Here is a 26,175-nt window from a genome sequence, read left to right as displayed (position 1 = left end):
TGAACGCTGGAAGGAGGGAAGGGAGAAGGGGTCAGTGCATGGGGAAAGCACCCGCCGCTGGGCTGCTAACCAAGAGCAACACCCTCACCAAACACACTTTTTATTTTAGAGAGTGAGATGAGACACTGACAACAACACCAGCTAATAATTACTATTATAACAAGACAATTACTGAACGCTTTCCCTTCGGCTGCTATCAGCCCCTCACTGCAAGACCCAGCTGGGTGAGCCTGAGCCAGCATCGCTTTGGTGTCAAAATCCACATTCGCATTTTAGGAGTCACCAGAGATCATCACCACCACCCCTTTTCTTGATAAACTCAGCTAAAAGCTATTCCAGCTCTTACAGACAGATCTGTTGGAGCCCTGATGCTCTGCACAAAACCTCTGCAAAGACCTGGGTCCGTTTTGCCGAGCAATATTGCAGGATGATAAAAGCAAGTCTGGAGGTATTACCCCTGGGAAGACCTCTTCTAGAAGACCACCACGACAGCTGGTTGGAAAAGCACTTTTACGAGAGTGCTTTCTAATATCCATCTAATGCGGTATCACACAGCAGAGCTCCAAAACGCCGCAGCGATCACGAACGTGGCCACAGCTGGTAGCCAGCAACTTGGCAAAAATGCTCGGACTTTAGTAAAAATGCTCTCAGTGCAGGTCTGTCCCACCCTCCCGTGTACCGCCAGTGTCAGCCCCTGTCCTCCAGGAACATCCACCCTGCAGAGGTGAAGCGGGTTAGTAGCAGAGGACAAGCATGCACACAAGCCATGCTCTTTATTACTAACCTTGGTGATAGGACTGAGTGGCTGTGTGCGTGCAGCAAAGCCCCTTTTTATTGTGTCTGTCAAGGTCAGAGTGGGAAAAGATATGTCAGAAATTCCCATGTGTCATGTCCACACAGCTCCATTGGTGCTGCTGTCCCACTGCCCGGAGAGACACAAAAGGCAAACTTCGCTTTTATCTCTCTGCAAAGGCAGTCTGGTTATTTTTATTCCTGTATTGTCAGGCGAGTACAAAGGCAGAGTGAGAGACTCCAGCTCGGGCAGGCAGCGCAGCTCTCCAGGCTTGCCCTCACTGCCTGCTCCGGCGGAATGAGAGTTTTGCTGTCTCCTCCTGCACCTGAGCGATCGGTCCTCCTTCTCCTTCCCCGCATCCCACCAGGAGAGCTGCTGCCTGGCGGGATGTGCGCGGCCGTTGGCTTTCTGGGCTGGGGCATCCCAGCCTCTTGCTCAGCTCCTGGTTCAGCCTCTCCCCAGCCAGACTGCCTGGGAGCCGGGGACCGGGGAAGGACATCAGGGTTTGGTCTCTGCTACCCCACTGTCTTCTTCTCAAAGGGCTTGGCTTGTTTCCTGAGGCACGCCAGCCACTGCCCATTTAATACCAGTCACCACAAACACCAGAATTTACTTTTCTGGTTATATGCATGAAACTCAGCAGTTTTGTCAGAGGGGCCCAATGTTCCCTTGAGCTGTAGGGCAGCCCCCCAGGGCAGGCACGCTGCTGGGCAGGGGGGCTTGAGCCCCCTGCTCTGCTTGGCTGCTGCAGATGGTCTCTGCCTTTGGCAAGCTCTGCCCAGCAGTAACCCCCCAGGTCCTGCTCCCAGAGCTCGCTCACCTCGGCGCGGGAGCGTGGCTCACAGCGAGGCCAGATTCAAAATCTCTCAACAGAGAGGTCGCTGGGTTTCCTACACACTGTTTTCACTCAGGCAGGACCCAAAGCTGCTGTGTACAACGTGGTGATCCCAGTTCGGAGCACACCTCCATCCTGGCAGCTGCCCACGATGGGAACACAGTGGGGGCGAGCCAGGCCCATGGCCCATGCCACAGGCATTTTTGTGCTCAAGAAAAAGCCATTTTAGTTGCTGGCATCCAAAATGCAGTGAGGTTTCTACCCTCTGGGCTGGATGTGTTGCTGCTGCGCCGAAGGACCCTCATGCCTTCCCACCAAGTGCTTCACTGCTCTCTTTGTCTCGGCTTTGGTGCATTTATAAAGCAAAAGAGGGCTGGATGCTTTTTTGCACCCCATCTCCTCTCTGCAGCACTGCTCTGCTCCTTTCTGGACACAAGCCCACTCTATGCCCCCCATGGGAACACTCGTGGGTTGCTTGGATTCAACTCAGACTTCTGTGAAATGAGCTGTAGCCACCTCCGGAGCTGGAAATCAGCCTAACTAGAGCTGGGTGACTTAGGACCCCCACATGGATGTGCAGGAAGGGGCAACATCTGCCCCCCACCGAGACGCTCTGGATGGCTACATCCCCCATCCTTAGCCAGGGGATGCCTCGGAGCCAAACAGCCTCTTGGCTCCCTAGTCGTGTGGCCATGTCCTGGGGACACAGAAATTAGAAATAACCCCAGCTATTTCCAAATCTCCAGTAGGTGATACTGGAGAACTAGAGCCCATGGCTGCAGGGTTTTGCTATTCCCCATCCAGTACCCCTCGCACCCCAAAGTAACTTGAGGTTGTTGTATCCTCCTGCGAGTAGGGGAAACTGAGGCATGGGGTGACTAGGGATTAGCTGCACAGTGCTGTGCCCAGGCTGGATGTGGCGTGGCCTCTGCCATGGCCAGAATAGAAGCACCAGAAGCTGCTTAGGGCATGTGGCTTCAGCCTGGGCACACAGCCCAGGTTGCAGAGAGATTTTTGCAGCTCCAGAACCTGCCCTGATCCTAAGCCAGGCTCTGGAGGGGGTTTGTGCTGAAGCCCCAGCAATGGTCAGTCCTTCCATCCAGTGCACTGGCATGGTTTGCTGCTACACCCTGTGAGTCTGGGTTCCCAGTGCCTTCTCCTCCACATCCCCCTGACAGGCAGGTCCTCTGCCCTCCCACCCTGCTTTGAAGTGAAGTCAGGGAGATTCATGGGATGGAGGAGAACTCCAAACTTGTCCCCTGTGGCTTGAGCCCCAGCAGAGAGGATGGCTGGGCTCAGGGATGGGTTGATGTTGCCTTCACTGGCTGCAGGGTGTAGCGTAAGGGCTTTGCACGGTGCCAGTATACCTCATGAATTAAAATGCTCCCATGGAGGGAAGCCTGTAGCATGAACACAGTGACTTTGAGCACATCAGGATAAAATGGGGTGCAAACCCCCATCTCCATGTCCCATGTGGGCACTCTCTCACCAGCCTGGTGTTGAGTGTTCAGAAGCTCCTCACTGGGATTTGGCAGCAGCTGGACTCCACGGATGTGTCTGCTGCAGCTCCCCTGAGGAGACCATCAGGAGGACACCAGTCCTGAGATCCCTCTTGACCATGGTATGACAGAGGTGCTCAACCTTGCCAAGATGGCAGATATTCAGTGTCCTGAAAAGCCACAGGCACTGGTGGACAGCAGGTCCCTCTGAGGTTACCCTGGTGGTCTTCTGCCTCTCTGTCCCGGGCTCAGAGCCAGGTTTCCACCCACACCCTGGAGGACCCTTTGGCAGCTCCGGTGCCAAGTACCTTTGCCATGAGTGCCCCAGCAGTGGGAAGAGCTCTCGGCCCAGACCTACCAGCTGGTCCAGCCTCACACATTCTTCTCAGGGCATGTACTCACCCCACGCTCTGCTCACCCCCTCCCCTGCCTTATCTTTAAAGCGATTTTATTTTCGGAGATTCCTTCTGCAGTTCCTTCTGTTCGCCCTAGTTTGTCTCCTGCTTTGAAGAGGTTCCAGCAAGGTCCATCAAAGGCCAAGCAGATCTGCAGAAGGGGAAATGTGGAATGGTGGCTCCAGCAGCTGCTGACGTGCACTTCCGCTGGGTTTGGGCATTTTCAGCGTTGGCATTTGTGATGAGGTTTTTCAGGGTGGTAGGAAGCTCATCCTCATATTGCTGGCAAGGCCTAGCTGTGTCCTGCTCAGACAGGTGTGAAGGGACATCTTCAGTGGGGCAGTGGCCACAGGGGGCTCCTATGGACCTCTGACAAAAACCCAATGGGGGCACAATGAGGTCCCCATGGCTTTAGCCTGAGCAGAGGGAAGTTTGTTTTAGGTGACTGTTGCCCAGAGCAAACAGTCTGCCCAGATGTCCCACCAGCCCTGCACGATCACCCTCAGCATCTCCTGTAGCATCATTGAGACACCTCTGTTCTTCCCCCCATAGCTCTGTGCTTGACGTTGGTGTCCCATGATATGATGGAAGAGGATGGGGCTCCTCAGCCGTGCCCCCCAGGGGCTGGACATGGTGTCCCCATGGGTCAGGACACCACCAGCACCAGACAGCAGAGCTGCCCTTCAAAGAGCATTTTGTGGCCAGACCAGCTCCTACCCAGCCCTGGAGGGCCAGAAGGGTGCCAGGGGCTCAGCCGTCCTCTCCGGAGAAATCCCCCAGCTGCTCCCCAACCCCCAGGAGGAATGTTTCCCATTAGCAGGCTCTGATAAGGGGCAGGAAGGAGAATTACTCTATGTGTCGGGCAGTTTGCTAGAGGTTTCCACACTTAACATATCATCGCTATCAGCTCCCTGAAATGCACTGGAGGGGAGCGTGAAGGCGGCTGATTAGATAAAGACAATCTGCAGAGGGGCTATTTCAGGCATATTTCCATCGAGCGAGAATGTCTGCTTGCAGAGAGACAGGCGGAGGTGACAGGCCAGCGCTGCCAGTCCGACAGCATCCCTCTGGCTTGGCCTGGCCATGCAAGGCTCCCTCCAAAGCAAACCCCACAGCCCTGTCCCCCCAGGGCGAGAGAGACAGCAGCCACCACCCCAGCACAGCTTTCCATGCAACCCTTCGGCAGCAGGATCCCACTGTAGGATCAAAGGGGCAGGTGCCCCAATGGGGCTCGGGATAGGTTAAGCGCTGGATCCCCTTGTCTCACAGCTCCCCAGGCACTTCCCAGCGTGATTATTCTGCTGCCAGAACATCCCACCCCAGGGACAACGCTGGTTCCCCTGTCCTGAGCTGGCTGTCCTTCAATCAGGAGTGAGGTGCAGCTTCTATGAACCTTCATCCATGAAGCTGCTGGTGCCATGAGTGCCTCAGTGCAGTGGGACACAGCTCACTACCATGAGGTTTGGGCAGCATGGACACGCTGGTGGCTGAGCCTCTGGCCACCATGCTTACGCTGCATTCAAGGAGTCTCCAAAATGAATATCAGATTGAGAAAGAGACCTGGAAGAGACATGGTGTGAGAAGTTAGTGGCCAAAGTTAGCAAGCAAAGTGCTGGGAAGGTCACACACAGGCATGGAGACAGCAAGATCACCCGGAGAATGGGAAAATTGCAGTTTTTGTTTGTTTGCTTTGAATTTACCAGCTTTGAGGTTCTAGGGACTTTCTTCTCTAGTAGGACTGACACCATAAAGCATCTGTTTAAGAATAAGAGTTGCACCGAACACTGCAAAAATTAGAGGAATGTGTGAGTCTTCAGTGAAGATGCTTGAGGTTTTGGCAACACACTTCAAAACAATGAGAGAAAAGAGAATCTTGCCCGGTTCATTTGAATACTTAATAGCACCTTAATTGCAACTGGCCTGTTGGAACAGGCCCTGGCACACAATAGCTGTTGGAAATCATGGCCAAGAGTTGCCTTGGACGCTGTGAGGGACGCGCAGAGCCAGAGCAGAAGCAGAGCTGGAGCAGAAGCAGAGCCAGGAGGTGGTTCTGCCAGTCCATGTGCAGGATTTCTCCCTGCAGTACCCAAGCTGTTCTGGTTTTGCATCAGTTTTCATCTGCTTTGAGATCTGGGAGAGTGGTGTCCTGCCCACACAGCGAGCCCACTCGCAGAGCATCAGTCCATGGGACAATCCCATCATGGCCCCCTGCTCTCTCCAGTCCTCATGCATCTTCTCCTTTGCTCCAGGGGAAACTAGGCTAGGGCCACGTTGAGGAGATAAGCTGATGGAAGTGGTCTCACTGGGCTAGGATGTGCTGCTTGGCTTTAGCAGTTGTTACCTTGGCCTGGTGAAGGCCACGGCTCTGCTCTCCTGGCCTGTTGACCTACTCAGACACTGCTCGGGTTGTCCTCCCCACTGTGCTTGGTCATCAAGCCTCACACTAGATTGAGCTCAGTTTATCTCATGGCAAGGAACAACTGTTCAAGATGGAGTGGCAGCAAGCATGCGAGTTTGCTGATGATACCAAACTGGGAGGGGTGGCTGACACCCCGGAGGGCCGTGCTGCCATCCAGCGAGACCTGGACAGGCTGGAGAGATGGGCAAGGAAGAACCTCATGAGGTTCAACAGGGAAAAGTGTAGGGTCCTGCACCTGGGGAAGAAGAATGTTAGGCACCAATACAGGTTAGGTGTGGACCTACTGGAGTCAAGTTCTGAAGAGAAAGATCTGGGGGTCCTGGTAGACAGCAAAATGACAATGAGCAAGCAGTGTGCTCTTGTGGCCAGGAAGGCCAATGGAATCCTGGGCTGCATAGGGAAGAGTGTGGCTAGTAGGTCGAGGGAAGTCATTCTCCCCCTCTACTCTGCACCGGTGAGGCCACAACTGGAATACTGCATCCAGTTCTGGGCTCCCCAATTCAAGAGGGATAGGGAACTACTGGAAAGAGTCTGGCGAAGGGCAACGAGGATGATTCAAGGATTGGAGCATCTCCGTTATGAAGAAAGGCTGAGAGAGCTGGGACTCTTTAGCCTGGAGAAGAGAAGGCTGAGGGGAGACCTTATCAATGCTTATAAGTATCTAAAGGGTGGGCTGAAGGAGGAGGGAGCCAGACTCTTTTCAGTGGTTCCCAGTGAGAGGACGAGGGGCAACGGGCACAAGCTGGAACATAGGAGGTTCCACTCAAATATGAGAAGAAACTTCTTTCCGATGAGGGTGACAGAGCACTGGAACAGGCTGCCCAGGGAGGTTGTGGAGTCCCCTTCTTTGGAGATTTTCAAGACCTGCCTGGATGCAGTCCTGAGTAACATGCTCTGACATGCTCTGGGCAATCCTGCTTTGGCAGGGGAGTTGGACTAGATGATCTCTATGGTCCCTTCCAACTCTAAAAATTCAGTGAAATTCAGTGAAATTCAGAGTTCCTCATGGGACTTGGTAGGCTTGGACCTTCCTCAAGACTGGCTGTCAGCTAGGAGGGAGCAATAGTCCTGCATGTCCTCACACCACAGCAGGAGACCTTCTCACATCACCATGGCCCATCAGACATCAGCAAACATCTGATTTCCAGTCTCTAGTTCTCTCTAGACTAGAACTCTTCCAGTTCCACTCTAGCCTGGTTATGCCCTGGTGGGATGCCATCTTGCAGACAGCAGCTTTCCCCTACAAAATGTCCCCTGTCCCTAAGCAAGGCTCTGCCCCATGGCATTTGGGCTCCAGGGTTACCTTGACCATCCCAGCGCAGCAGCTGAGCTGGACACACACACAGAACCCGTGCTACCTCCTGTTTCTTGGCTGCTGGGTGAAATAAACCTCCATAAAAGCTCCTCTAGGAAGCAAGTCCTGGTATTGGTGGGACTCTGGTCATGGGGGACCAGCTGCTGGGGCCGTGCATGGTCAGGGTGGCTGCTGGGAACGCCTGCAGGGATGCAGGGGCCAGGTCTCTCCCATAGAGCATTCATGGTTGGTCCCCACCTCAGTGCTGCAGAAGCAGAAGTAATGGCCAGGCTGGACGGGGATTTGAGCAACTTGGTCTGGTGGGAGGTGTTGGGAGGAGGTTGGAACTCGATGGTCTTTAAGATCCCTTCCAACCCAAACCATTCTATGATTCTATGATATGCTTGGGCACAGCTCAGGGAAGCAAAGGTGCAGCCAAAGGCAGGTCCAGAGCAGCAGCTTCGTTTTCCACCAGCCGGTCCCACTGCCTCTCCCGCAGCCTGGCTCGCTGCTATTTATACCTCGCTCCACGGCCACCTCACGGCACAGAAAGGCCTGGTGGAAAAGCTAAGGAAGTGAAATTACTTTGGGGGAAGAAATGACACTACCCGTTTATAAATAACCCGGGTTTCATTGATCTTTTAGATGCTCTCTTGGCAGAGAGTCCAATGTCATCGCTCCAGCAATGCAGACAATACTTGGGCATTGTTTTATTCTCAGTAACAGGGAAAAGGACAGCACCAGCTGCCTTTCTATCTTTAGCCCATGAGAGCACCCTTCAATTGTTCTGCACTTCAAACAATAGGCACACGTGTGGGGGGTTTAAGATTGCTGGCCTCGCCAGAGCATTTCGCATGGAAATACGTCCTTAGGGACAATAGATTTCTTTCATGACCTGGCTGAAGCTGGTATTTATACGACAGGGAAGCCAGGGTGCAAGAGCTCTGCCTTGTTTTTCTTGTGCATGACGGGCCAGCGAGAGGTTCAGCTCCCCGGGGAGTCCTCTGAACTCTCTTCCACAAAAATAGCCCTATTGTTCTCCCTTTCTTTGGCTGGTGCCGAACATCACATCATCCCCTCCGCTCGCTCGTGGGGTCCAGTTAATGGCTCCGGTACTATTCTGCATCAACACACAAATATCCTGAGATACAACATAGCTGGCCCAAACCTCCGACTTGGCTAAGTTGGTCTCTTCGTGGCTGGAAGAGCAAAGGATGTATTTTTTGTTGCCCCCGTTACAGGGTACCAAGGGAAGGGAGTGTGCCCACGTGGGGCTGATGAGCGATGCTATGAAGGCGCAAAGGGGCAGCCAGGCACCTGGCTCTGCGACCGGCCCGTCAGCTGCAGTGTATCAGATACCCGTACATAACTCGGCAGCGTCATGGGCAAGCCACCTCCTCACTTTCTGGTGGCTCTGCCGGTGCCCTCAGTGCCGGACTCCCTCTGCCCCACACAGCTGGGGGACCTTGGGCCGTGCTGTGGGCATCCCGGGTGCAGGATGTGGCTGCGTGGGGGACATACCTGCTGCAAATCCCCCCGTTCACACATCAGTCTCTGATGAGGGAGAAAAAGCAGGGCCATGTCAGAACTATTTATTGCCCCCCCCCTCCATTGTGGCTGATGTTGTATTGAGTTTCAATTGTCTGAGCCCTGGGCAGCCTTTGAAAGGGGACGCGACATCCCAAAGCCACAAAGCTCATCTTTGAAGGCTCTTGAACAGCCAGAGGAGAGTTTACAAGTATAAAGTGCTTTTCTTTAAACTTTGTGGGACTCTATTTTTAGCAAATAAAGATAATGGCCCAGTTGCTGTTGTTCATCTTTTGTTGCATGTAACATGCCAAATACTTACCATGTCTGCCATATTTTTTTATCATTTAACCTTCTCTGAGCTGCATTGCGGCTCTCTTACGCTGTACCAGAGATTATGGGCTATTTGCATGTACAAATCCTCCTCAGGCAACTGGATTACTCTGAAAAGATCTCATTCTCCAGACTGAATTTGGAAAAGAGTAAGAACAGGCAAGTCACAGCTCTCTATAAAAAGATTTTTTCCCAGTCTGACAGGGTGCATTCATTCCAGGAACTCCCAAGAACAGGGCAGTACCTTTTCCCAACTTTTTGTGATGGAACTGGACCCTTTTTTTGCAACATTTTGCTTAGAAACTCAAGCTTTTTATGCCCTTTCTCAGAGCAAACAGAGAGGAGGGCGGACTTAGGACCCTGCTAGGGCCAAGGATCGAGAAGAGAAATGCTTCTGTTTGAGTAAACTCTGTCCTTCTGCACAGTCATCAAAGCTCCTGGACTTTGTTCCTCACTTCTGTCCCTCATGGGCAAACAGCCCTTGCCCCGTGGCGGGATCTGAGCAGGCTCCCAGCACAGGGCAGTTTTCCAGCAAGACAAGACTGGATCACCAGATCCAATTCACAGCCTGGATCTGTATTAATTAAGGTGTTAATCCACAGTTACCCATCAAAGGGATGACAGAAAGGGAAAAGAGAGTAGGACTCCTGAGCCCAGAGAGGAGACAAGATGGGTGCATTAGAGAACTATAATCGCAGAGCTTTATTTCAGAGAGAGATCTCCAAAAGCAGAGCTAAGAGGCTTGCAGTGACCCGGGCAACTCCTGGCACTGGTAATAAAAGAGCGGGTCATCTCTTGGCTTGGCCTGGCCACTGGTGATGATGCATCTGTGGAGGGAAACCACCTGTGACAACATGCATTGCCCAGTGCTTGCTGAAGGAACCTCTCCCCCATGGCCAGGCACATCCCAGGGCTGGGGGCTCCCTTTGCACCCCCTCTTCATGCATCCCACTGTGGGGTGCCTCTGCCTGGGGCTTTCCCTTGCTGCCCCAGGGTGAAGGCATGAGCAGCACCCGTGTGAGCACAGCACCCTCCTCACTTGTCATGCTCTAGGTTAATACATGCATGTAGACATATATATCACAGAATATATACGGTCTTAATCCACCCACAGCTTCTCTTAGAGGTCTCCTGCACGGACAGGCTCCAGGATGAAGTGCTTGCCCAAAGTCATCAGCAAGTCAGTGGCCAAGCGAGGAAAGGACCCCGTCTTCCCCCCAGGTGGTCCAGTGATGCATCATAGAGCCCTGGGACAGGTCACCAAGGAGATGGGGAGGTCTCCATCCTGGGAGGTTTCAAGGCTTGGCTGAGTAAAGCCACAACCACTCTGATCTCGTGCTCCTGTGAGCAGGAGGTTGGGTTAGAGACCAGCCCCTTCCCTCCCTCATTCCCTGACGTGAGGAGATGTCTGAGCTAATCCCTGCTGGCAGAGCAGACAGAAAAGATGAGTATCCGCAGGGCAGCACGATGGAGTCAACCAAACAATTCACAGTTTCCCAGTTTTATGGTTGCGGTATCTGAGCATCACACGTGGATTTACTCGTTCCACCCCCAAAGCTGCGTTAGTGAAAAACTAAGTCCAAACGAAGATGCAGATGTGAGGCTGGTGTTCAGCCCTTGTTGTGCTGGCTGCACACAAGCGTCGCACAACCCTCTTGTCACCAGCAACTGACGACCTCAAATGTTCATAACGCAGGTCGCACACGGAGCCCGGCCCCACTGCTTTTGTTGGAGCCTCACAGTTACATCACAAATGCGCTGTGAAAATCCTTAAGTAATTATATTACTCCAGGAGGCGCACAAATGAGTGCCTTGTGATGACAACAAATCCTTTTTCTAGTTATGCTGTTGTGTTGATGGTACCTTACTGGCAAACTGTGTTCAGGTTGTTTCCTTTTATTACATGTATTGTAAGGGCAGAGTGAGTTAGGACTGATAGTTCCTTTGTATATTTAAACAAAAAAGGTAGGAAAGACCTGGTTTGTTTTAGGTTTATTTACACATAAACAAATTTCATCTGTTTCCTAACACAGACAGAAATATTCCCTGCAGAAATAACCCTCTCCATTTGTCACACTGCCATTTCGAGCCCTATTGCTGGGAAATGAACGTCCCGCAAGTATATGGCATGGCTCTGAAATCTGAGATTTACCAGATGTACTCGACTGAAGAGACCCAGAATGGCCCCCCAGCCATTCGGATCTGCCCGAAAGAGTGTGGAGAGCAACCCTATCTCCTGCTGGACTGAGGAAAAGTGAGCACAAACACACAGCTAAAGAGGGAGAAAAATATCAGCTTGCATTACGCCGCAGGGTGTCCTAGAGACGGCTGAGGACCCGGGAGCGCCTCCCTTCCACGGCACGGCACACGGCCAGGGACGTCCCCCTGGGGACAACAACCTCTCTGGGAACAACGGGGGGACAACTCCAATGGGGGCTGCATCGAGGTACCCACACCACCCCTTTCTCCAGGTCCTGTCGGTGCTGTGCCGCAAAGGGATGTGGGCGATGAAGATGATGAAGAAATGGAAAACATGAAGATATTGCCAATATTGGCTAGTTGGGGTTCTTTAATTTCCAAATCCGGGCTTGCAGTTCCTCTGCCTTCCCCTGCCTGCTAAGGGTGAATTTCAGCTCCCATGAAGACAAGAGATGATGCAGTTCCGTGGCACGAGAATCATAGAATCATCTGGGCCAGAAGGGACCTTCAAAGGTCATCTAGTCCAACCCCCCCTGCAGTCAACAGGGACACCCCCAACTAGACCAGGTTGTCCAGGGCCTCATCGAGCCTTACCTTGAATGTCTGCAGGGAAGGGGCCTCAACCACCTCCCTTGGCAACCTATTCCAGTGCCCCACCACCCTCATGGTAAAGAACTTATTCCTAATGTCTAATCTAAATCTGCTTTTTTCCAGTTTAAAGCCATTACCCCTTGTTCTGTCATTGCCGGCCTTTGTAAACAGACTGTCTCCAGCCTTCCTGTAGGCCCCCCTCAGGTACTGGAAGGTTGCTCTTAGGTCTCCCCGGAGCCTCCTCTTCTCCAGGCTGATCAACCCCAGCTCCCTCAGCCTGTCCTCGTAGCAGAGGTGCTCCAACCCCCTGATCATTTTCGTGGCCCTCCTCTGGACCCGCTCCATCAGGTCCATGTCCTTTCTATATTGAGGGCTTCAGACCAGCACACAGTACTCCAGGTGAGGTCTCACCAGAGCAGAGTAAAGTGGCAGAATCACTTCTCTGATCTGCTGGCAACACATCTCTTGATGCAGCCCAGGATGCGATTGGCCTTCTGGGCTGCGAGAGCACATTGCCTGCTCATGTCCAGCTTTTCATCCATCAGCACCCCCAAGTCCCTTTCCTCAGGGCTGCTTTCTAATGCCTCATCCCCCAGTCTGTATTGATAGCAAGGATTGTTCCGGCCCAGGTGCATAACTCTGCACTTGCTCTTGTTGAACCTCATAAGGTTTACTTGAGCCCACCTCTCCAGCCTGTCCAGGTCCCCCTGGATGACATCTCGTCCCTCTGTTGTATCGACAAGACCACACAGGTTGGTGTCATCCGCAAACTTGCTGATGGTGGACTCCATCCCTCTGTCTATATCGTTGATAAAAATGTTGAACAGTACCGGTCCCAGCACCGGTCCTGGCACCTCAGACGGTGCTGAGTAGTTACCATGAAGATGTTTTCCATTGCTTTTGGCTCCCAGCAGCCTCAGGAACGATGCTGGGGGCCTGCAGTTTGCAGTGTACAGTAAATCAGGGTCTAAGTTACAAGTTCTCCATGGTGAAAACACCACAACACTCTAGGAAAGGCGAGGCAGAGCAGGACCGAGGTGGCCCAGCTCCTTGGGACTGGCTTTCAGGCTTGGTGGGATAATTTCAAATGACTTAGACAGCATCAACTGGAGCTGGGGTGTTGCTTCAGCTCTCCAGCCGAGTAGTCACGGGATCCTGGGCCTTTCTCCCGCTGACGTCCCCATGAGGACACCAATCCCCAGGTCCACACCGGTGGGAAGATGACCGGCACCACAGCAGGCAGGGAAACGTCCTCACTCACATCAGGAGTGTTTCTACCCCAACGAGATCTACCCCAATAAAACCATAAAACTATTGATCCCTGATATTCAGACAAGACATGATCTCGTCAAGCGTTGGTGATGGCTCTGTTCTGGGGAACGTCCCTAGCAAGCCCCTACTTGCTCCTTGGGCTGCCGGCGTGGGTGAGGTTGAAGCCTGGTGCCCACCTCACCTTGGTGGCACAGGGACAGCACACAGCCCTTGCTCCCAGCAGGAGCAACCAAACCCCAATTCCTGCGCCGCGCCGTGTCCCCACCGGCCACGGCACATGCCAACAGGGGAAGCCCTGCTCCGCTCTTGTCCCAGGGGTCCCGCAGCCTGCCACACACCAAGCAGCACCCTGGGCACTTCTGCCAAGGCTCTCCCGGAGCCGTGGGCATCCCTTCCGTGGGAGATGACATCGTCGTTGCTAATAATGCCCCAAAGGACCCCGAATTTTTCTCTCTGTGGGTTAGCGGCGTCACCCCCGGCAGCGAGCACCCCCTGCGCCCTCTCCTCCAGCCCCACGGGACCCCCCGCCCCCCCCCCCCCCGCGGCGCCACTCCTCCCCGCCTGACGTCACGTCACATGACGTCACACCTCCCCGTGACGCAGCACGACGCCGCGGGTACCAGGACCAGGCGCATGCGCGCTCCCAACCCCTCCCGCAGCGCCTTCCCCCCGCCCCCCGGCAGCCGCATTGGCACGCGGCGGTGCCGCCCTCCCCGCGCTGATAGGTCGGCTGCGCTGCCAATCCGTGTGCGGGGCGGGGCGGGGGCGGGGCGGGCCGCGGCGGGCGGGGCGGGCCGCGGCGGGCCGGAGCGGCGGGGAGCAGGTAGGGGCGGCGGGTTCGGTGCTCGCCTCAGGGAGGGGTCGGGGTCACGGTGGGCCGGGCCGGGCCCCGGCTGGTGAGGGGGTGTCGCGGCCCGGCACTGTGCAGGCCGGAGCCCTGCAGCGCCGCGGGGGTCCTGTACCGGCCTTCCTGAGGCGAGGCGCGTCCGGGTCCCGAGGCAGGGCCGGGTCCCGAGGCAGGGCCGGGTCCCGGCGCTCGGCCCAGCCCGGGCGGGAAGGGCCCTGGGGGCCAGGCGGGTGACTCCCCTTTGCCTCCTCAGCGAGGACCATGGCTGCGCCGTGGGAGGACGTCCTGCGGAACGAGGCGGCCGTGCAGGAGGCGGCGCGGGTGGCCGTGGACGCGGCGCTGCTGGCGGGCGTGCTGATGCGGACCGAGGGCCAGCCCAACGCTTCGGATGTAAGCGGCGGAGCCGGGTCACGGGAGGCGTTCGGTCCTGGCCAGGGTGTGAGTCAGCAAAGCGAGAGGAGCCCGGTATAGAGCCGGCCGCCATCCCGGGTCAAGACGCAGCGCTTTGCCGTGAGCGCCCAAGCTGCCCACAGCCGGCCTGGGGGGCTGTAACCCACACCCCATCCTGCTGATGAGCACATCGCCCCGAGAGACACCCCTGCGATACAGTTCCCCTTTCCTAAGGGGAGGGATAGATCTGGAATGGTTTGGGAAATGGCCAAGAGCCCTGTGTGTGTGTGTGTGGTGGTGGGAGTTCATCCCTCTCTCAGCCTCTCACCACCCAAATGATCCTTTGAACCAGGGGAGTGTCCTGCTCGGAGGGGCCTCTGGTTTTGGTCTGCTCCCAGCTACAAGTCAGCATATGCTCCGTACTTGGGACAAGGTGATGGGGACAGGGGTGGCCGACATGTGGGATTACTCTTGTGAATCTCTGGCGGTTGGCTGGCGTGGGGATGCTGAGGGAGGGGGTGCTTGGCCTGTTGGAGGGGAATGCCACAGGGTGTCTCAGAGAAGGAACTACTCCAGTGCAAGAGGGGTGGGACACCATTGGGGACAGGTCCCTGCAGAGCCTGTGGGCAAGCAGGCAGATGTGTTTGGAGCTGGCAGAGGTATGATGAGGGAGGTCTCCACCATAGGGGCTGCTCCATGATGTCAACCCCATGGTCAGGTCAGGGCCTTGAGGGAACCTCAAGGGGTGAGAGGAAGAGGGAACATGGGAGGAGAGGACAAACGCACTGCCAGTGTCCCTTGGCTCATGTAAAAATCAAAGTGAATTGGGAAGTTCTCTCTGATGTAATAATATTTTGGCTTTGAGGGTGACTCTGTGCCTGAGCTGTGGGGTGAGCCGGGCGTCTGGAGTAACCCCTGGGACTCAGTGAGCAGGGATCAAAGGAAACGACTCTTGATGGCCAAAAGCTAGGACTGGCAAATTCACCTTTTCTCTGAAACTGAGACATTTCAGAGATGGTGCTCTCCAGTTAAGGTGGAAACATCATCCTTCAGAGGGAAGCCCTCAGCACAGCTGGAGCTCTGGAGCAGCTGCTCCTGCCTCTGCAGGACCCCACAGATGGCTCATAAACCAAACCCGTCAGAAGTCAGGGGTAAGCGGGCATGAGGCCATGTAGACACGTATGTAGTCCAGTCCACATGTAGTCCAGGGTGTACTAAGGGAGCCTGGAGATGGCTTGAGCCTTCAGCCAAGCAGAGGAAGCACCTTTTTAGCCCCACTTAAAGTGCATAGTCCAGGGTGGGTTTCCAGCCCTGTGGACCCTTGTGTGTTGAGACCTGACTTCTCTGCTGCCACATTCTTGTTTGCAGGTGGTGAATTATGCTCCCTTCACGCTGCTCCCGTCTGCAGTACCAAGTGCCCTGTTTGAACAAGCGTACGCTGTTCAGCAAGATTTTAACCTGCTGGTGGATGCTATTAGCCAAAACAAAGAATTCCTGGAGCATACTCTGGCCAGGTAATTTTCTTTCATGTGGCATTTTAACGATGTGTTTTAAGTGCAAGCTATTTCTCACCCTTCAGGCATTCCTACCTTCCATCTGTTCATCTCCCTCAAGCTGAGGCAAGCACTCCTGGCCTCTGCAGGAATTGTCTCTTTCGCTGCATTATTTGTCCTAAGACTAATTTCCATCAAGTCTCTGTGTTTTGAGGTCTCCTTGGGCCTCAGAAGATGGGACATCTGGCCAAGAGTTCACTCCCTGCAACGATCAGACTTTTTTTGTCAGAGTTAGGTTTTATGGTTGGACTAGATGATCTTAAAGGTCCCTTCCAACCTAGACAATTCTATGATTTCTTCAATTCTGTGATTCCATGATCTTCGATTTTGCCACCGTTTAAAGATTGTGAATTCTTACTTGTGAGCTTGTTGGCCCCTAGGCCTTAAATTCAAATTGCTGGAGGCTTCTTTGAGTCCTAGATTTAGTAGTCTGTTTTGGTCTTGTTTTGCATCTGCCTGTGGCTATCCGATAACCACCAGCTCTGCCTGCCCGCAGTTCTGAAGGGAAGGTGTTTGTTCCTTCCCCCACGCCTACCTCAGATCTGTCTCCTTGTGTCCCCTGCTTTCCCAGCCATGCCGGGAAGGTGACCTGCAAACTCTGGGTGCTGGAGGACCGGTCAGCTCTGGCTCATGAGCTCTGCTGGATTTACTGGTGGCTTTTGCCCTGTGCTGGAGTGACCATCCCTGACTCTGGCCCCCATAATGTGTAGGGCTGATGCTTCCACAAAACCCATTGCCCTTCCTGCTGGCTGTTCTGTGCTGCCTGTCTGTGCAGGCTCTCTGGCACTGGGAGAGAGCAAAGGAGACTATTCTCCATCATCATTCTTGTTTTGCTGAAGCCAGACCCCTCAGAGCTGATTTAATGCTTGCGCCTGTTCCAGAGCTGCCCGCAACCGGAGCTTGTGTGGGCACGTTTATACCTGTGGTTAGGGAACCCAGCACCTGGGGCTTGTGTACATTCGCGCAGTCTCAGGGCAGCTCCTTGGAGGTGCTGCTCACAATCGGCTCAGGAATTTGGGACGCTGAAGAAAAGCCAGACCTACTCTAGCAGGGCCCCTGAAGCACTTGACACCACACCACACGGGATTTGGAGCCCAGCAGGACAGGGGGAATTTGATGAAGCTCCTGAGGCTTCTTCTGTGAACTGTGTATGCAGGCATAGAGAGACTTCTGATTTCTGTCCTGAATCTGCAGAATTCCGCTGCATTTCTTTGCTTTTGCTTGTCCTCTCTCTCTGCCCTGCAAATGAAAGTCCCCCCTGCGCAGCGGTGCTTTTTGTAGAGCAGCTGTGCTGAGCGAACTGGGTTTGTGCTACAGTTGTGCACTGTGGCCCTTGATGAAGAGTGTGTTCGTGGTGAGATGCTTAACAGTGCTGGTTTTAACTTGGTCTAGCCACAGCCTTGCTGTTTGTGCAGGAGAATGTCCCTGGTGAGGTTTTTTTTCTCTCTGGAGAGGAATTCATTTTCATGTTCCCCTGTGACAGTGTAAGGGGGTTGATCTGCTCTGTCTTTCTCTCTAGCACCATCAAGGTAGATGACTTCACAGCTCGGCTCTTCAGAATCCACGTGCAAATTTTGGAGGAAGGCTTGGCTCAGGTACCTTGGCAGAAGACCCCAGTGCTCAGCATCTTCCTCCCTTCCCAGTGGGGTGGGATTGCCTGGTCTCTGTCTGCGAGCTCGCTTGCTGCTCTGGGCTTTGAACTGTCCCGAAATCAGGCTGATTGCTCCCCATACTACCATGTCGTGGTTACAGCTCAGGACCTTGCCCTGTTTGATGGTCATGCCCTTTAGTTAGTGGTGTTGGAAACAGTCAGGCCTTAACTGGGAGGGTTTAATATGGTTCGTCTTTGTCCTCTGGGAGCCTTGGGAGAGTGCAAGCCGTGTCAGGACTTGTGCTTGATAGGCTGTCCCTGCAGAAGCTCCTTTGCTCTCACGAGTGTTGCTAACTCCTCTGGAGCTTTGAGGGGGGCTGTAGGCCCTCAGCAAGGGCCAGAGCACCCCCAGACATGTCTCACAGAGATTTTTATCAAAATGAAGGTGGTTGGATCTGCCCCAGGAGGATTTTGAAGCGAGGTCATCAAAGGGATTTGCAATTAAAGGCCATGGGAGAACCCACTTCACCTCCCCTCTGTTTCAGTCTGTGTTTTTAGGCATAAACCGCTCTGATTACATGTTTGACTGCGGGGTGGATGGGACACCGGCTTTGAAGCAGATAGAAATAAACACCATTGCTGCCAGCTTCGGAGGCCTCACCTCCCGCACTGCCGCGGTCCATGGGTAAGGGAGCATCTCTGACCCCTGCTGCCAGGCGCTGCAGCAGCCGTACCGTGTGGCCTTGCCTTTGTGTGCTCCCCAAATTCCTGCTCCCTAGGTCTGATGGGAGGCTGCCCTGGCACTTAGAGCTTTTGGGTTTTTTTCTGTTCCCCAGGCAGGTGTTGAAAGTGCTGGGAAAGTCTGAGGAGGCGACACGCCTGCTCCCCAACAACCCAGCGAAAGGGCTCGCCGTGGGTATTGCGAAAGCCTGGGAGCTCTACGGTTCACCAAGGTAAGGAGAGAGGAGATGCTAAAGGCTGGTTTGTCTTGTCTCCCTTGGGGATCCAAGTGTTTGGTTTTGAAACCGGGCTTTCTGAAAGATGCTGGACAAGCTGCTCTCAAAGAGCATGTGGCACCCTAGGAAGAGCAATGTGATTGTCTTAGTGTGCAAGGCTGCTGTGTCGCAAAGGCAGAGAGGTGCAGAGAGACCCTGGAGGAGTTGTGTGGTTCAACAGCCCTGCACAGAGCTCGCTTTTCCTCCTGCCTTTTCCTTCTTTGTGCTTGTGCCTTGCACTGGTTTGGTAATGACATGGGATTGGTACTGCACTCTATTTGCAGACTGATCCTTAGAAACGCTGGAAAAAACAAAGCAGGAACACTGCAGGAAGCCTGAATCACGGAGACCAAAAGCTGGTGATCCTGGGTGCTTGTAGAATGTTTCTGGGCTTAATGATGTCCTTGCCCTATCTCTTCCAGTGCTGTGGTGATGTTTCTGGTGGAAGAAGTCCAAAGGAACATTTTTGACCAGCGATGCGTAGAAAATGAGCTTTGGAACAGGTAAAGGTTGACTTTCCTAGGATGGGAGAGGGAGGAGATGCTACAGTTTTGGAAGAGGGAAGCAGAATGAACTGCTGCTGGGTCGTGGTGTTTCCCTCAAGGCAGCTTGTGGGGTGTCTCCGGGCTCCCCAGCAGGCACGGCGCTGGGGGGGGTGTGTAGGAGCAGGTCATGGAAAGATGGGGTTGTGCAGAATCTTTGCTTTTTACTTTGTCACCTACTCAAGGATAAAGTCCAAACACTTCATTTCTGGGACTGTGAGAGGGCATGTCTCGGTATGTAACAGGGCAGCCTTTATCTTGGACTTATCTCCATGGCCTGTTACACAGCTGTCTTCAGCGTTCCTTCAGTGGCCTCCTGCCTAGCCTCATGCCCACCTTTGTCTTCACACCAGCCTCCCAAAGCCTCTCACCAGCTCTTCGCTGGAAATACCAACAACCATCAAAGCATCTGGCCTCCAGGGCTGATTCCTTGCTGGTTTTGTGGGTGTGTAGTCCTCGGAGCTGCACCAGTGGTAGCATTGCTGTGGGCCAGGTCTCTTAGATGAGACAATAAGGACTGGAGTGGGGTTAATGAGGGTCCTGCTCACAGAATCACAGAATGATATGGGGTTGGAAGGGACCTCTGGAGATCATCTAGTCCAACCCCCCTGCCAAAGCAGGTCCACCTAGAGCAGGTTGCACAGGAACATGTCCAGGTGGGTTTTGAACGTCTCCAGAGATGGAGACTCCACCACCTCTCTGGGCTGTCTGTTCCAGGGCTCTGACACCCGCACAGGAAGGAAGTTCCTCCTCATGTTTAGATGGAGCTTCTTATGTTCAAGTTTGTGCCCATTTCCTCTTGTCCTGACCCTTGCTCTCTGACTTGGGGGTGGGCATGGGGTATTTCATAAAAGCTTAATTAACAAACCCTCAAACCCGTTGTGAAAGATCTGGGCAAAGCAAGCAACATGGTAGCAGAGTAAAGGACTTGGGAGAAGGAGGTGTTTTGATAAGGTCCTGTGCTGGAGTGGTGGGAGGCGTGTGGCATCTCCTCTCCGGATCAGCAAGTCCACACTGCCGCTGTGTGGAGGAAAGACTATAAAGCATGAAGGAGGTAAGACATGCAGGAAGTCACTCTGCTGCTCTTGGTTTGAAACCAGCAGTAGGTGACTCTGTTGTGTAGGGATAAAAAATACAAAATACTGACTTTTCATAGAAACATTTCAGGAGGTGAAAGGTGAGTATGGAGAAATCCAGGGTGTTTAGGCCTGTGTTCTGCTCCTGACAGTGAAACATAGGACAGGTACCAAAACCAGGGACTATTTTGGCCTGTAGGCTTCCTCTGGCTGCGTAGTACAAAGCCTGAGGTTATTTGTGAAGGAGTCTCCAGATCCTCCTTGCTGGAGCCACAGGTTCCACCAGTGATTTCTAGCTCAAGTAACTATGCCCGGCCTGGTGACCCTCCCACTCTTCTCTTAACAGGAACATTCGGGTCATCAGGAAGCAATTCAGAGATGTGTTTGAAAAGGGCTCTCTGGATGATGCCAGGAGGCTGTATATGTGAGTATGAGCCAAGGTGCGCGTTCCTGGCTGTGTGTTGGGCACACAGGGCTGTAAATGGGAATTTTCAACCAAAGCTGGTGGTATGTTTTGAGTGTAAATAGTAACTTTTTGAGACAGCAGTTCTCTTCCGTGCTCCAGACTGCTGCTTCTGCATCCCCTTAGAGCTGAAATGATTTTATTTTCACAGTGGTGAGATTTTTGCATACACACGTCAGTCCCTTACAGCTGGAAACATCATTTCCCTCCTTCAAGCTGCAGCCTTATGACCTCTGCGGGATCTTTACTTCCTCCACATACATCTGCTACGAACAGTCACAGCTATTTCAGAGGCTTCCACGGAGATATTTCCTGTTTACCCTTCACGTGATGCTCTGCCAGTGGGAGCTGGGCTGGGTTATTAGCGCTAGAGGAGGAGGCGTTACATGTCTTACGGTATCTCTTCGTTTTGAACACACTCAGCGTCTTGCCCACTCCCTGTGGAGGTCAGCAGGCAGGTCGCAGGCTCCAAGTGCTGGCAGTTGGTCCCAAGTGTGACATTTGTCCTATTACCATGGTGATGTGTGGAGAGCCGTACAAGCCTAAAGGAAGATACGGTTTCATGCCAATGTTTTTTCTGTAGTTAGGCTAATTTTTCCATGGTTTGACCTTTGGTGCCTCTGCTGTGTTTAATTAATGAATACTTTTGTCATCGCCAGGCAGTTCAGGGGAAAATGTATCCACTGTACTTCCTCCAGAGCATCCTCTCCTCTTACTGATGAACCCCTTTACAACTTCACTGCTTGGCTCCCAGCAGTTTCTGTGCTGCTTTCCCTCAACACGGCACAGTTTGTGTGTCCAAAGCTTGGGTGTGTGGTGCTACATGTACACTAACAGCCCTGCCCTGGCAGGATGGTTTGGTACCTGGGCAGGTTGTTGAGTTGCTGTCCTGCCTTAAATTGCCACTGGAGAAGGTCCCCGTTCCCTCCCAGCTTTAAGAATTGTAGAATTGCCTGTGTTGGAAGGGACCTTTCAGATCATCGGGTCCAACCATCAACCCAACACTGATCTAAATTGTGTCCCTCAGCACCACGTCTGCCCAGCTTTTAAATACCTCCAGGGATGGTGCCTCCACCACTTCCCTGGGCAGCCCATTCCAAGGCTTAATAACCCTTTCAGTGTAAACATTTTTCCTGATATCCTAATTCCTAATAATATGGATACTAGAAAAAATGACCTGGTGCAGCTTGAGGTCATTTCCTCTTGTCCTATCACTTGTTCCTTGGGTGAACAGACTGACCCCCCACTTGCTACACCCTCCTTTCAGGGAGTTGTAGAGAGCGAGAAGGTCTCCCCTCAGCCTCCTTTTCTCCAGGCTGAACATCCCCAGCTCCCTCAGCCTCTCCTCACAAGGCTTGTGCTCCAGACCCCTCGCCAGCTCCGTTGCCCTTCTCCCAGTGGCAAAAGCTATTAAAAAAATTACGATTCTTACCTCCCTGCTGGGCTGGGTGCCTGAATTATTGCAACTTTGGTTAGTCAGGGCAGAGACCGGGTGTCAGCTCTGTTTCCCAGGACATGGCAAGCCAGCCCTGTCCTGGGCTGGAGCAGGGGCTCAGAGGAGAGGAGCCAGGGCTTCCAGTCCTCACCTCCTCTGGCAGAGGCAGCCAGGAGCAGCTGAGGAGGCCAAGGAGAAGGGGCAAATGCTGAGACACATTCCCTCCCTGACCCCATTGCAGCTCCTTTGGTGGTGGTGGGGTTCGAGCAGAGGCTGGCCTGGTTCTCTTGAGTGCTTCTGGTTTCTGTTCCAGGGATGGCCAGGAGGTAGCAGTGGTATACTACAGAGAGGGCTACGTGCCAAAGAACTACAACCAGAAGGTCAGTACTGTCCCCTCTGCCCGTGCTGTGGCCTTGCCCAGTGGATTTGAAACGCCCCGTGATCCCAGGGGTGTCTGTCCTGTCCTGGGTGGGCTTAGTCCTGCGCGTGTGGCTGATAGGACTGGGAGGCTGTGACTGCAGCGCGTGTGGGTGTCCCTGGTGCTCACCCAGTAAGGAAAATGAGTGACTGACTTCTCTAATAACCACTCGTGGTGACCTCTTACTGCAGCATTGACTTACTTCTGTAAAATATGGGTTAACACAAGTACCGGCACCTGCTTAAAGGGTTTAGGCTTGATCTGCAGACCACTTTCTGTCCTCTGCTAGGACTATTAGGCTGCAGGTGATAATAATACAGGCAGATCCTGCTGTTGTCTGGAGGTGGCAGCACTGGACAAGCTGGGGAGGTGCAGGCCAAGGCTGTGGATGAACCTGCCTGTGCTGTTCCCGGAAGTGGTGGAAAATCCATGTATGCACCTCTGCTTGTCTCCGGAGTGCTGTTCCCACCCGCCATCTCTGCCAGGCAGGGGCGGAGGAGGCAAATCATACGAACAGAAAAGGGTGAAAAAAACATATTATATTTTGTTAATTTATTTTTTTTTTTGCTGACGGAATGGTTGCTCTGTCTCAGAACTGGGAGGCGCGGTTGTTGCTGGAGAGATCGAGGGCAGTGAAGTGCCCTGACATTGCCACACAACTGGCAGGCACCAAGAAGGTCCAGCAGGAGCTGAGCCGGCCAGGGACGCTGGAGAGGTTGCTGCCTGGCCGCCCCGAGGCTGTGGCTCGAATACGAGCAACGTTTGCTGGACTCTATTCTCTGGACATGGTGAGTGTGAGCGGGGCTGGAGCAGGAAGGAATGTGCAGACATGTGCTTGGCCTGTGTGATGTTTCTCTTTGGTTAAGAAGAAGAGAAGGCTTCATTGTGGTCCCTGGGGGACCCTGTTGATCCTGCTCAGCCCCTGCTCCTCCCTGATGCTTTGCTGTTGCCATCCTTTCCTGCCAGGGCGAAGAGGGAGACAAGATCGCTGCCATGGCTATCGCTGATCCTGACCGGTTTGTGCTGAAGCCCCAGCGAGAAGGTGGAGGTAGGAGCTGGAGCGGGTCCCTGCGGGTTCTCATTGCAGTTCGTGCTGTATCCAGGAGAGGCAGTAGCTCTGTGATGGCTCCTAGTCCTCTGCTGAAGGGGGGTGGCTTGTAGCTACTGGTAGCCATGGGGACTAGTCATGGCAGCATGGTCCTGCTCCTGGAGGACGTCCCCAGGCCCTGGAGCTGGGGTGTGGGGAGCCCAGGCAGCACGTGGGGACGCAAAGGCAGGGGCTGTTGGGGCCACCAGGGCCAATTGCAGAGCTGGGACTAGTGGCTTCTGTGCTGGGAAGTGCTTGACTTGCTGGTTTTGTTGTCAGGGAACAACCTCTATGGCGAAGAGCTCAGGCAGGTTCTGGAGAAGATCAGAGGTAGCCCTGAGAGAACCTCCTATATCTTGATGGATAAAATCAAACCGCAGCCAGCAATGAATTACTTGCTGAGGGCCCACAGTCCCCTCCAAGTGTCTGAGTGCATCTCAGAGCTCGGGATTTTTGGTGTCTACGTCAGGTGAGAAACGTGTTCATGTTACAGGGTGGTTCCTGGCACTTGGATTGGGAGCGTTGTCCCCTCTGTGCTGTCTGAAGCAGTAGCAGGGCAGATAGATACCTCTGGGGAGGTGGAAGTACAGGGGACAGAGGTAACCCTTCAGTCTCTGCCCCTGGCAGCAGCTCTGGGCGCTGTGTCCAGACACTGAACCGCTGTTCTGTACCTGCTGCCAAATGGGTTGTTGGAAAACAGCGGAGCTGGTGCTGGTGGCCACTGGTGTAATGGCCACATGGAACTGGTGCGTCTCAGCCCTGATTTCTGGGAGCACTGGTGGGTTCTGGATGCAGCCACGTGCTTTTCTGAACCCCTGGCCATCTCAGAAATAGCTGAAGGCTTAACACAGTCATGTTCAACCCTAAATAGCTGCTGCTTCTGTTTAAAACCCTCATAGGCCCATAGAAATCTTTCCAGAGCTTATAAATTAAAGTCCTTCTCATACAATTTTAGAAACCAATTATCTCTGGCAGCATTCAGAACCTGACACTGCCCATGTGTGGAGCACTCAGACCGAAATGGCCGGTCGCTGGTGGCACAGAACAGGGACTTCTTCATTAGCCCTGGGGCTTGCAGGCGCCAGTCACTTGCCCTGCCCTGTGGTGGGGAACGTGAATCTAATTGTCCAAGGTGAAATGCTGTGAGCTTTCTGGCCTGCAGCTGCTCAGGTGCCCTTTTCTTTGCAGACGGGGCAAGGAGATGGTGATGAACGAGGCTGCTGGCCACCTCCTGCGGACAAAGGCCACCAAGCACGCAGATGGCGGGGTGGCGGCTGGGGTGGCGGTGCTGGACACCCCTTTCTTGGTGTGAGGAGACGATGCCTCATCCTGCCCGAAGAGCTGGTCTGCCACGGCGATGTTCTCCTTAGGGTGCGCTTACCACGGGCTGAGGTTCTGGAGACTGGGAGGAAGGACTGCGTGGACACAACTGCCACAACAGGCCCTTGCGCTGTGCCCGGTTTCATGCTCCTCGATGCTGCGTTATTTCCAGAGACGCAGAAACCCAAAGCCCGGGGACTAGGAGGAGAAAGGTGGATGTGGGATTTGTGGCCCAGTGCTTTCCAGAGTGTAAGAGGGGAGCCCAGCTCTGCATGCCTGTGGCCCCTCCAGCCCTCCTTCAGGTGCTGCTGCCCCCATTTCTACTTTTCCCTGTGCCTGAGGATCCTCAGGGTTCCCGCACAAGGGGATAGCGGCCCTAGTTTAGTTCACCCAAGGGCCTCTTGCTTCTGCTTTGCCCAACTCCTGTTTTTTTTGACTGGAAGCTCATCCCAAACAGTGCCTCTGTGCCACGCAAGGCAGGCAGCAGCACAGAAAGCATCTGGCAGGCCCTGCCCTCCCTGTGGGACAGCTGCACCTGCTCCTGTCGCCTTGTCCAACAGATCCCCTTGGGTTGGCATGAGAATCCATCAATGATAGTGGCAGATCCCAGCGTGATGCTGAATTGGAGCCTTGTGTCGCAGCCAGTGTGTCCATAAACCCTGACTCCCCAAGGGCTTGTACCAGTGCATCCCACTGCACCCACGGAGCATCTCCTGCTGGTCTGCTCCTTGTGCAGCCCAAGAGCGGTGCCAGGGAGCCCTGACCTCGGTAATGGTCCTGCTGGGACGTGGGGGTGGCCTGAGACTGGGACTGTTGTGGCAGGGAGGTGACAGAATTGCAGTTGCTGAGGGCTTTAATCCGGGACCAGCACCAGCAGGGGGTGAGACGTCTCCCTCCAGGTTTCGTGACTCGGTGGGAACAACGCAGTGGTGGAGGGACTCCATCCCTCTTCCTCCAGCCCCTCTTCCTCCTCAGCCCAGCAGTTCAAGGCAAAACAAGAAGATGCCCCTTTCCGGCAGCGTTCAGGTAAAGCGCCCAGGTGGCCTCAGCTCTGGTTTTTCAGTGACACCAGAGAGAAGCCATGTAAAGCCAATTATTTCTGAAGAATGAATGTGCTGATTGCCGTGCCTGCACCCCGCCGGGCTGCCACTGCCGTTGGGTGCTCCAATCACCGATCTTTCACCCTGGAAAGAGCTCAGTTCTGTGAGTGTGACCGATTCCGGGATTCCTGGGTGGTTTTTTTTGTTGCAGAGGGGGGTTGATTACCCTCAGCCAGAGATTAAAATGTACATGCGAATTTG

The 26,175-nt window shown here is 53.9% G+C and overlaps 1 protein-coding gene across 1 annotated transcript; it reads left to right on the top strand.

Annotated features, from left to right (window-relative positions):
* Positions 1-14,263: 14,263 nt before the first annotated feature.
* Positions 14,264-26,175, top strand: GSS (glutathione synthetase). The gene is made up of 12 exons (XM_074157692.1): positions 14,264-14,394; positions 15,763-15,908; positions 17,467-17,542; positions 18,084-18,223; positions 18,375-18,491; positions 18,956-19,036; positions 20,498-20,575; positions 22,363-22,429; positions 23,061-23,255; positions 23,434-23,515; positions 23,834-24,023; positions 24,743-26,175. The coding sequence occupies exons 1-12, from the start codon at positions 14,266-14,268 to the stop codon at positions 24,864-24,866; spliced, it is 1,425 nt and encodes a 474-aa protein (XP_074013793.1). The 5' UTR covers positions 14,264-14,265; the 3' UTR covers positions 24,867-26,175.

Source organism: Numenius arquata, chromosome 12, assembly GCF_964106895.1.
Source record: "Numenius arquata chromosome 12, bNumArq3.hap1.1, whole genome shotgun sequence".
NCBI classification, from domain to species: domain Eukaryota; kingdom Metazoa; phylum Chordata; class Aves; order Charadriiformes; family Scolopacidae; genus Numenius; species Numenius arquata.
Note: the sequence above shows the minus strand (reverse complement) of the source record. Positions and strands in the feature narration are given on the sequence as shown.

Bases quoted from the DNA above. Each gene is read 5' to 3' on its own strand.
- GSS (XM_074157692.1), top strand. From the start codon at position 14,266: ATGGCTGCGCCGTGGGAGGACGTCCTGCGGAACGAGGCGGCCGTGCAG. The intron at 19,037-20,497 runs GTAAAGGTTGAC...TTCTCTTAACAG, and splicing joins GAAAATGAGCTTTGGAACAG to GAACATTCGGGTCATCAGGA. The intron at 20,576-22,362 runs GTGAGTATGAGC...TTTCTGTTCCAG, and splicing joins GATGCCAGGAGGCTGTATAT to GGATGGCCAGGAGGTAGCAG.